The sequence below is a fragment of the Cucumis melo genome, chromosome 6 (assembly GCF_025177605.1).
Source record: "Cucumis melo cultivar AY chromosome 6, USDA_Cmelo_AY_1.0, whole genome shotgun sequence".
NCBI lineage: Eukaryota > Viridiplantae > Streptophyta > Magnoliopsida > Cucurbitales > Cucurbitaceae > Cucumis > Cucumis melo.
This window is the reverse complement of record NC_066862.1, coordinates 588,557-599,849: the sequence shown is the minus strand read 5'-3', so window position 1 is coordinate 599,849 and position 11,293 is coordinate 588,557. Positions and strand designations below refer to the sequence as shown.

Below are 11,293 nucleotides of genomic sequence, written 5' to 3'. Positions count from 1 at the left end.
TTAAATTACAATGATTGTTGGTCGTTCTCGTCAAAGATGCAATATTGTAAGAGTGCCTTAAACCGTTGTTTGAATTGTAGACATGTCTCGTTTATCACTACTCTGCTGTAATTTATCATTGATATAAATGAACTTACATTACAAAATATAGAATCATTTCTCAAATAGAGATGAGAAATTAATCTTGAATTCATACTTAGCATTCATTATAAACGATACACTCCGGTCACTAGTAACTGTGTTATTAAAAGTAGTTTCAAACACTTTTCTTTTTTAACAAGATCACTACATAGTTATGTAATTGAAGATTTAACCAGTAACTTTTATTATACTAATAAATGTCTTATCCATTGACACTAACTATAAACTCTTTGTAAATGTAGATAAGTAAAGTTACGAACGTGCTCCAAAATTGGCTTAGGAGATATTATGCAGAAGGTGAGAGAGAGGGGGAGAAAAACAAGCCACTTGGTAATCTGATATTTAATCTAATTGATCAATCACTGTAAAAACATCTCACTTGGGGTGGGGGTGGAGAGGAATTGATGGTTGTTTTCCAAAAGGTTCCTCAGAAAAGTTCATCAGCATATACATTGTGCAGTATGGATGTTTCAAGGTGTTTCATCTCAAAGATCAATGTGTACCTCAAAATGACAACCTTCAACTCCTAGCTGCAAACAATATCAGAGTAAAAGCCTATTGTCCTCCTCTGACAATCTTGGACGCTTAACAGTTCCACATCAAAGACTTCAAACTGTTTTGAGCTGAAAAATGTGGAAGGCCCCACCTGTAGATAATCAAAAAGTCAAATCAATTGAGCTAGATCATCAAACATCACATTAGTATTTAGTCACAGAAACGTAAAAAATGGTGACCCCATCAGGCATCAAGGTAAGCAAACAAGTAAACATTAATGCAAGCATTCTGCCTTTTAAATTTAAACTAGACAGACATGGGTATCCCTATTCATTCGTTTTTCTAGATATGGGAACAGTGAAAAAATATTTACTTCAAGGCAAAAGAATGAAGTTTATCTGCATATCTGATTAGATAACTGAGATCCAGAATTCTTCCTTTGTCTTACTTGCATGGAAAAAGAATGCACAAAATAAGTGGGGCAGAAAACTACCAAAATCCAGTTTCAGAGACTGGCATATAAGAATGGACAAAGAAGGATTGTGTGGCCCTATGACAAGGCAATATGCTCTCGAACCACGCACTTCTGCAGTTCTCTTTGAATTTAATCACAAGCTTCCCATTCATACGTGCAAGAAGAATGAGCGTCGAGTTATATATATTTAAGAAGAAATTTCATTCATTCCAAAAAGGTTCCCATGGGAAGACGAGAGAAAAGTATGAATGACTATGCAAAGGAAGCTATGAACTGAACGAGGAATTCACTTAATTCAATGGAGTTCAATTATTCATTTGATCGTTGGAGGTTTAGGTTCAAGATAATTTGATACAGAAAAAAGTGGTTGTTGCATCTACATGGTAGAAAATTTTAGAGAGTGCAGCAAAGAACTCTAGTGCGGAAATATGAGGTTGCAAGTATGACTTTATGAGGTTCTTAAGGGAGATTTGTTGTGCCAAAAGAAGAGGTCTTAAGTAAAAAAGTTCTAGGAGATTCATTTTTGAAAATAAAATCTTTGTGAAACTATAAGAGTGACAATATTTCTTCTTGGGAAGATGAGTGGATCTCTAGATAACTCGTTCTCACCCACTCCCCACCCCCCATCCCCCTCCTAGATTCGTTAGTTGGCAATCGCATTGCCATTCACATAGTTTTGTCAAACAAAAATAACAGGAAGGTGAACAAAAGTGGTTCAGATATTCAGTATTGAAAATTGTCGATCAAGAATGGCAACCTCGATCTTCTCAACCATCCAAATTATTTACTACTTAGAAAGAAATTCTAAAGATATTGAATTCTTCATCTGGCCCTTAGCATGAGGGGTCAACATAACTGATTGGGTCCAAAAAGTCATTTCCTTCTTTGGCCTTTCTCCACGTTAGTGTTTCTACTGAGAATGAAGATCCAGAGAGCCTATTTTACCAATGTAGCATGAAGAAATCTGCAAATAAACTCCAAAAGGAATTACATCCATCGTAGCGCTTCTCCAACAAGCTTCAAGATTTTTAAAACATCTAGTTTGTGGTCACTGGTTTAAATATAGAACTAAGATTTCCTAGATTAGTAAGTTCTATTATCTGGAAAATGGAAATTCACTCCATAAGAAACACAAAACCTTTATTGTACACAAGGGGGAAAGTTTTAGAGAGTCCAAGCTTTGAGGGTTATTCTGGGTGTATTTCGAAGGTTTTTCAGTTTTCACAATCAATCACTCCTATGTTTTTAAGGGTTTTTTTTTTATCGAAGACTAACTTTTTGCAACAATTGTTTTGAGGAAACTTTTGTAATCATATTTTCTTCTTGAGTTGATTTTCTTTCACCTGTTGTACACTTATATTTGTCCTCTTATTTAGTTCAACTTGTTTGCTAATGCCTGCCGGGATTCCTTTACTTTGAGTGGGCAACTTTCTAATCTGCCCCAACCTAGTGTGTTCTTCTCCAATATCGGTGTGTTCTCTCCTATTGAGATTCTAGTATTCTGCCAAGCAAGAAAACATCATTTAATTATCTATATAAACAATCTCATGGTAAAAGATAGAGGCTTGTCTAGCTGGAGATGAATTCTATCACGTGTAAATACAACTGCAGCAAATGGGAGGTCAAATTATGGGTGTGGTCTTTCCTTGCATGAATAAAAATTGCTGCCTATATAACCATCAGTTACAAGAAATTTAAGATCACATATATAACTGAAACAATGATCATATGCTTGAGAACTCACAGGTGGTCCAAGTTCTGGTGGGATTATTATTCTCCTTTTTCCCCCTGGTCTCATGCCTCGAATTCCTTCCTCAAATCCTGCAATATTTTTCTCTCAGATGCTATCTGATTATTTTCAACTGTATATAAATTTCTTCTTGCTTTTACAAGATTGGTGAGAGTTTTTTTTTTTTTTTCCTCTCTTGTGTGTGGTGATAAAGGGGCATGATTTAACTACCTGGGACCAATGCATTTGTGCCCACACGGATTCTGGCCGGAGAACCCTGTAAGTATGTGCTATCAATTCGACGACCCGATTCATTATAGCCAACATAGTGAAAGATCACCTGAAAGGAACTTCACATTCACAATGTACACCAGGAAACTTCACTAATGTCAAAAACATGCAACGATCACTTATTACAAAATCAGCTGTTCATATTGAGGTTGGTGAATTATTTTTACCAACATTCAAATTGTTCTTACAATTATTAATATGAAACCAAGAAACACTTTTCATACATTTCCAGGGATCTTCTGAAGTTCCTGGAAATTCCACCCCTCAAACTCAGTTCTGTCTTTCAAAGAGAGACCTAATCACTAAACTGTGTATGCGAATTAAAATAATCTTATGCTAACCAATTCTAAGTCCGGCTACTACTGCAAAAGGTGCACGTGCATATATCATTTTCTTTAAGCTTCTGAGATTCTGATACAAAGTAGCATCAATGGACCAACAATCTTTTGAGAATTGCAAGTGAACGTTCACCAAGTATCATTCAGCCTTCTAGGATTTCTTACATGAACAATCTTAATGCCATTCTTGTTGGCTGACATCAGAGATTGGAATTCATTTCCGCGAAGTCTACAATGTGAACACATCTTTTCCTCTCTCTCTCTCTCTCTCAGATAAAAATGAACTCTCAATTCATACTGACACCATAAAATGTGATAAACGAATCAGCAAGTCAAACACACTTCAACTGAAGATATGGTTTGCTAATCCGAATACTACACCACTAAAAGATAGATATTGATTCTGCAAGAATATTGAAGAAATGATATTGTAGTTGTGAAAAGAAAAAAATCAAACCTGCTGACCATCCTTGGGGCAATCACCATTACCAACTTCGATATCCCAATATATGAGCCCAGAGTCACGTTTGACATAGGACTCTGGTGTTATTACCTTAACCTCGAAACCTGAGCCACACATTAGAAAATCTATAATGTTCATACATTTGACTTTATTTTACTCTGTTATTTTCAGGAAAGACATCAGAGTTGCATTTAGAAGGCAATGCCTTGAAGTTAAAGATACCTCAATTGAACCATGGAATAGCAGCCTGATACATACCTTCCCTGACAAAGCTTGGAAAGTCATCAGGGGCATTGTTTTCTTTTTGTCTCCGTTTATTTTGCTCTAGTAAGCGTCTTTCATCGTATGGATTCTTATTCTTTGTCTTGGCAGAAGAACGCCGAGTGGGAAATAAAGCTGTAGTTGATAAGAAAAATAGGAGAATCTTTCGCCTGGAATTCTCATTGGATAATGATATATAAGAATTATCTTTGCTGATCATGCACGAAAAAATAATTCGGGTCAGGACTTATCTGATCACAAGATACCTTCTTCACTATGAAATACAAATCAGTAATCACAGCCATCAACCAATATTCAAAATCTAACCTGCTGTGATTGAAACTCTGACACGAGCAGTGGCGCTGTACTTGCTTGATTTGAGTTATGAAAGCTCTTGATGTTGCATATCCGGAAAATGCCCCGCCTGACAGAGGGTGTCAATAGATTTATAAAACCAAAGGAACAGGTAGAGATGAACCAATACACTATTCAACACAACTCAATGAGGCATGCATTGAAAAACAGTCAAATTACCGCACTATCTTGTTAACTAACTATCAACCCAAAAGCTTGAGTGAGTATGTATTTTGGAGTGATTTTGAAGTTATCAAAATCACTTTCTTCATGTTTAAAAACACTTTTAAACACGGCTTATACTACTCGATGTTTGATTTTATACTTTTAACTACATTTTTCGTACCAATGAAATTGGTTTAGAAAGTTTAAAAGCATTTTACATGTAAATTTAAAAATGACAACAACAATTTTAGAATCACTCTCACCCCCTTATTTGTGTTCTTAAAAATTTAGGAAATACATAGATGAAAGTCAACATAATTGGGAATGAAATAAAATTTCAGAGGTTCGAGCATTATTCTTATACTATACAACGTTAACTCACCACTAAATCTAAAGGCTTAAATTAAGAGGTTACAATAAAATTTAATTAGATGACTATTTTAATAGATAAAAAACATATATATAATTTCTGTAAATGAATAGCTTAGAGAAGCTCAACTACGAAAAAACGAACTTGCAGACGGGGAAATAAAAAGGAGGTGAGGAAGGAGAGATCACTAAAGACGATAAATCGCACTCCTCTTCTACAAGCAACTATTGAGCAAGGCAAACAAGACGATACGAAGCAGATGCCAAAAGACATTGATAATCTGAGTTGTATTAAGAGCAAACTCAATTTAGAGCAAAATTCAATGTGAATAGAGAAAATTAGAAAGTACCCAAAATGCAAGTATGAATCTTTGTACATTTTATCGCAAAAATCCAAAATAATGACAAAATTGAAGAGATGAGAGGAGAAGAAGAAGAAGAAGAAGAAGATAGGGAATGGAATGGGTCTTACAAGAAAGAGAATGGGCGGAGGAGGTGAGAGAGGGCGTTGAGCAAGTAATAAGCATATCTTCTGCAAAAAAAAATGGCGGAAAACGCTATGGCATGGCTGTTTTCCCGTTATTCCGAACACATTATCTTCAATTTTGTAAAGTATAATAACATCATTTGTATTTGTATTTGTAATGTTATCTCATCTCTTGTGGCGCGCCCTTTTACAAATTTTCAGAAATGCCATTTATCCCCCAAAGGTCGCAACGGACCCATCCACGGCTAACATTATCACAAAAAATGGTAACCAGGTAGTCAACCCACCCATCCATGACTTAGTTTATTTTACAAATATAACAAGGTATAGAAAGTTTTATTTTATCATCTCAACATAAAAATGTGTTTAAAAATATTTTCTATCCATTTTGTCATTTAAACCCATCTTCTAAATTTTATCTAAATGAATGAAATATTTTTTTTAAAAAGAAAAAAAAAATTAAAGTGTGATTTTGAAGCAATGTCAGTGTTAAATATGTTGAAATTGAGATATTCTTTTTTATTGTTTTTACTGATTTTCAAGTTGACAACTTAGAATATACACAACAAAAACAACATAACTTAACTGCTACTATCAACCCCAGGATTGATCTCTCCACACACATATTATATTGTTTTTTTTTTTTTTTTTTTTTTTTTGTTATAATATATACATTTCACCTTCCTCTTTGCAAAGGAGACATTTCCAAGCACATGGAGGCCCACAATATATTTGATTTCTCAGAGCCCATGCTTGTGTTGGCCCATAAAATTTGTTCTCTTCATCTTAATTCAATATGGGTTTTTTCTTCTTTTTTTTTTTTTTTTCAAATAGGGTGAGAAGACAACAAAAACAATAATTTAAAATTTAAATTAAAAATTCTTGGAAAAAAAAAGGGGGGTCGGATATACTTCCAATGAAACACAAGCTGTTTTGGATAACAATATCAGAAATCTCCTCTAGCTATTCTTTCTAAAATGTAAAATGAATATATATATTTTTCTTGTTTCTTTTTATGGGTTCAAGATAGCCAAGTAGGATGGGGATATATGTAGACAGTCTTAGATAGATTGGAGGACTATGACCAGAGGTAGAATTAAGCCCAGTCAACATACCAGAATTGATGGACATTTGAGGGAATCTAGAGTTAGCTTAAAGGACACAAGTGAGAGCTTATGAAGTAGCCAAGTAGTTAAGTTGCATGTGAGAAATATCTAAAGTGAGTTCAAATGATCCTTGAAAAACTTGGTGGAAGCCCAATGATAGCAGTACAAAGTCATAAGAAACAAACCATGAAAGAGTTCGACTGAGTAGATAAGATGTTGGTGGCAGTTTTGTCATGGAGTTGTAACCATCTGAAGTATGATAAGCTAGCAATTTCATAAATTTATGAGGTTTGTTACGTCACTAAATTCTATGTAAGGCATTCGGAATCAAGTGTCAAAAAAACAGTCAATACTAGTGTTAATTAGGTGTCCTGAACACCATATCATCGGTGTTCAATTTTATTTGTATTATTAGCTGCACCTAAAATTATTTTTCTCCAAAATTACAAATCTTAGAACCATCTTTCGAAACTTCCAACGAAATAAAGCTTCTTCGGATAGCAGTATCAGAAATCTTCTCTGCCCATTCTTTTATCCTTCTTTTCCTTCTTTTTTAAGAGTTCAATTTGCCACGTAGGATGCCATACATCATTTTAACATGCATATGAGAGTATATTGAAACAAATCTCTTTTTGTTAAAAGGTGACCTTTTTCCGTCTTCGTATATTAATTGTTAATTGATGTATATCAATAACTTAACGTATTTAATTGTGTTAGGCAATTGTATTGGCTTAATGACAAAGAAAAGGGTCTTCGTTGATCTTAATTTTGACCATATGATTCCATTGTCCATTCCTCTCTCACTACCAAAATCTAACTTGGTTTCATTCAGGAGAAAACTGGGCAAAGCTAGCCAACTTAATCACCACCAGCATCTCCAAAACAAAATTGTCCGTCCTCCTCCAACAAACATTAATTAAACTCACAACCCCCCACAAGGAAACACAAGAAGATCAACAACTCAACAAATCAACGTTGAATCGGTAACACTGCCCACGGGTTGATGGCCATAGAGGTACGCTGCACACCAGCCGCTGCTGGATGGCGTGTGGTCGTAGCAGCCGACGTCGAAGAAGACGAAGAAACCGCCACACGCTCACACTGAGGGCACATGGTTAGGGTGGTAGGAGGATTCATGTGCATATAGAGCTGTGGAGAAAGCTTGAGTGCTCTCAACTCTTGCACCTCCTTCTGTAGCCTTCTGTTTTCCTCTGTTAGATTCTCACAGCACCTTTTCAAGTACTCACAATCTACTTCTGTTTGCTTCAATTTGGTCCTGCCCCATCATCAAATCCCCACACAAATAATTAATCCCACTCAACTATTTCCCTTGAAATAAAGAAAATTAACCCAAAATAAACTAACATTTCTATCACTTCACTACTGAAACTACAAATCATAATAATAAGGAACCTCAAAGTTAATGTGGAAGGAAGTTTAGGGAGATTTAAAAGTTTAAAAATTGATCGCATGCAATTGGACGAATGGGAATTTGGGATATATTTAAAAAAAAAAAAAAAAAAAAAAAAAAAAAAACTGTAAGGAGAAAGAATATCAATGATGGAGGCAACAATGTTGATATGACAAAGTTGACCTTCCTACTTAAATGCAGAGGCAGAGCATTTATTAATTACGAAAGCAACAACTCCTCCGCTTTTAACGAGATTACGATTCTATCCCTGGATGTCCAATGAATTGACCTTCTCTAACCATACAGCGTAAAATAAAATGTCCATACTACCCCGAGATTGTAAGTAGAATTTACTCACCTTGCCCTTCTGTTTTGAAACCACACCTCCACTTGTCTTGGTGTCAGATTCAGCTGCTTTGCAAGTGCCAGCTTTTGCTTCTGAAATTTGTCATACAAAATAATCTAACAAATTAATCTTTTAAGTTAAACTAAACGTAAATGTATTATTATTAACAAAAAGTTTCTAAATAAAATCCAATTAACTGCAATTAGAACACTTTTGATTACAACTGAACCGGATATTGACTAAAACGCCCTCCTTAGACGTAATAATTACCCAAACTGCCACCGGCCAGAGAAGTTTCGTACGAAAATGACCAAATTGCCACTTACAGGATTGAGCGTATTGTGCTCTTTGAAGGTCTCCTCAAGAACCATTGACTGTTCCTTAGATAACCTCAGCTTCTTTCTCGAGGCGTCGCCGTCCCCGCCTCCACCGTCTTCGTCATCACTCCCTCGCGAGCACGAGGCTCTCTCGGCTTCCGCTTCCGCTTCTGCCTCTGCCTCTGCCTCTGCCTCCGCCTCGTCTCCAGCCGCTTCTCTCTCGCTTCTCTTTCCACTAATGCTAGAAATCGTACTGTTCGGAGATGAAACGCCGTTCTCTTCCTCGCCGTCCACGCCCGTCGGCAACCGATTCACGTCGATTCCTCTAAGAAACGACCTCGAATCGGCGTTTCGATCTTAACAAATAACCGAGAAAACAGTGACGACGATTCAGAAACGCAATCGAATAAATAAAATGCTCGTCAATCATCATCAGAAACGAACGATAGTCGCAAAATCGGAGAAGAATCTTCGCATGACCATTCCAAAAAAAAAAATCACAGATCCAACACACACACACACAAAAAAAAACTCCAATAAAAACAAACAAAACGGCTAACAACACACGAAATCCACAAATTACCAGAAAATTGAAAAAGCTCATTCCAAGAAGTCTTGCGGAGGTGATTATGCATCGACGGCCTTTGCATGTGAGTGGGCTGAGTGGTAACACCAAAACCTAAACTCAAAGTGAGTCCCAAGTCATCATCTCTCCCGCCCATTCCGTGTTGTCGGTTCAAGAGAATCAAATAACACTAGAAGAACACAAATGCAAGAAGAAAAAAATATATACAAGAGAGAAAGAAGTGGGAGTAATTAATTGGTGTTTGGATTGTGGGAAAGCAGATGGAAAGAAAATGGTGGGAAAATTGGGCAGAGGCTGCAGCAGAGAGATGTCATAGCTTTTGCTGGTAATTTGCAGCAGAAGAGTAAAAGCATGGATGGGACTATATATACAAGTAGAGAGAAAATTTAAATAAAAAAAAAATAATAATAAGAGATAGAGAGAGACACGAGGGGTGTAGATTTAATCATCACTAATGTCAGAGAGGCTATTGGCTCAATCATGATAAAATGGCTTTTCTTATCACCCTCTCTCTTCTTAGGGTTTTAACTTTTTTAACCATGGTTGCGTTCAAAAAAAAAAAAAGAAAACACTTTTTACCATGGTTAACCTGAAAAGCAGTTCAGTTAAAAGAGAGAAATAAATAAACAAATAAATAATAGTAATAAGAGAAAAAGCGGCTTTCCCGCTCGTTGACCGAGTAAATGTGGACGCGCTAGAAGTGAAAGACACGCGCAATAAATAATCAGTTGATGATTATGCTACTCGAAATCACGTGCAGTGGGACCCAGAAAGGGGGGGGGGGGGTTGGTTTGAGTGGGTCCCTCTCTCCAGTGGTGTGTTGTATTGTAGCGTTCGTTGACAGCTCCACATCACGAGGCAAATTGGTTATATCCCCATAGGTTTATTCAGATGTCGGAGGGTCCACGTGATGGAGGGGGAGGGTATGAGCGCGTGAGCAGGAGCAGCAGGAGGAGAAGGAGGAGTTTGTTTGGTGAAATGGGAAAGAGGGAGAGGTTACCCCATAACGCTATCACATGCAAATGCTATTTCTTTTCTTCCTATTTCCTAACTCCATTTCATAACTGCATTCTTAATCAAATTCAATTAACATCTCATTTGACTTCTCCATTCCAATTCCCATTACTCACTCACATTTTCAATTCCCAATCAAACCCCCCCCCCCCCACAATAAATATTATTAATTCCATTTTCAGTAACTCATTCATTTATCTCTCTACCTGTCCCCTTTCTTTCTTTCTTTTTTCTTTCTAAATAATCATATTGTTTGTGACCTTCAAGTCAAACTTTATATTCTTTAACAATTAACCAATAACCATGTTGGAGGGCAAATCAAACATTTTATATGAAAATTGAAATTTTAGATTATTAGACTCTAAACTATATGTCATGATCCATGTATCTTGTATAAAGTTTGTGTAAATCTCAACATATTTTCAATGTAGTATTTTGATGGATTCATTAAGATAGTGTTAATTAAGGTTTATTGATGTTAGGTCAAATATTTAATTTTGAACTATATATTTATTTGAGTTTTTTAATAGACTAGGATCCTATATATGGTAACAAAATTCAAAGAATTTATAATTAAGTTGGAAAAAACACTAACTCGGTCCCTAAATAGGACAATAAAAAACAATTGATAAAATAAAATAACAACACATTGATTGTGGCACATTTTGCAATGAAAATGTTTGGAGGGATTGGTGTGACCGATCCCTGCAAAATGGCTATGCCCTATTTGCCCTATTTGCCCTATTTGCCCTATTTGGTATCTATCAAAAGGGCATTGCATTATCATTTTCACCTTCTTTTCAATCTCTACTATGAGCTGACTCTTACCCATCACGGGCTCCACAAAACATTTTCTTTCCCTTTAACAATAACAAATACATATGGTGCATTTCCATAGCAGTAATCTATCACACAATATTTCATGTATTACGTGCAAGTATGAAC

The 11,293-nt window shown here is 36.0% G+C and overlaps 2 protein-coding genes across 2 annotated transcripts; both read right to left on the bottom strand.

The window, feature by feature from the left end:
* Positions 1-468: 468 nt before the first annotated feature.
* On the bottom strand, positions 469-5,781 carry LOC103483136 (peptidyl-prolyl cis-trans isomerase FKBP20-2, chloroplastic). The gene is made up of 7 exons (XM_008439599.3): positions 5,554-5,781; positions 4,521-4,617; positions 4,191-4,405; positions 3,927-4,036; positions 3,072-3,180; positions 2,856-2,932; positions 469-787 (listed from the first exon to the last, which is right to left on the bottom strand). The coding sequence occupies exons 1-7, from the start codon at positions 5,606-5,608 to the stop codon at positions 668-670; spliced, it is 783 nt and encodes a 260-aa protein (XP_008437821.2). The 5' UTR covers positions 5,609-5,781; the 3' UTR covers positions 469-667.
* Positions 5,782-7,405: 1,624 nt separating this feature from the next.
* Positions 7,406-9,694, bottom strand: LOC103483135 (homeobox-leucine zipper protein HAT3-like). The gene is made up of 4 exons (XM_008439598.3): positions 9,332-9,694; positions 8,758-9,104; positions 8,444-8,523; positions 7,406-7,950 (listed from the first exon to the last, which is right to left on the bottom strand). The coding sequence occupies exons 1-4, from the start codon at positions 9,468-9,470 to the stop codon at positions 7,644-7,646; spliced, it is 873 nt and encodes a 290-aa protein (XP_008437820.2). The 5' UTR covers positions 9,471-9,694; the 3' UTR covers positions 7,406-7,643.
* Positions 9,695-11,293: the final 1,599 nt, after the last annotated feature.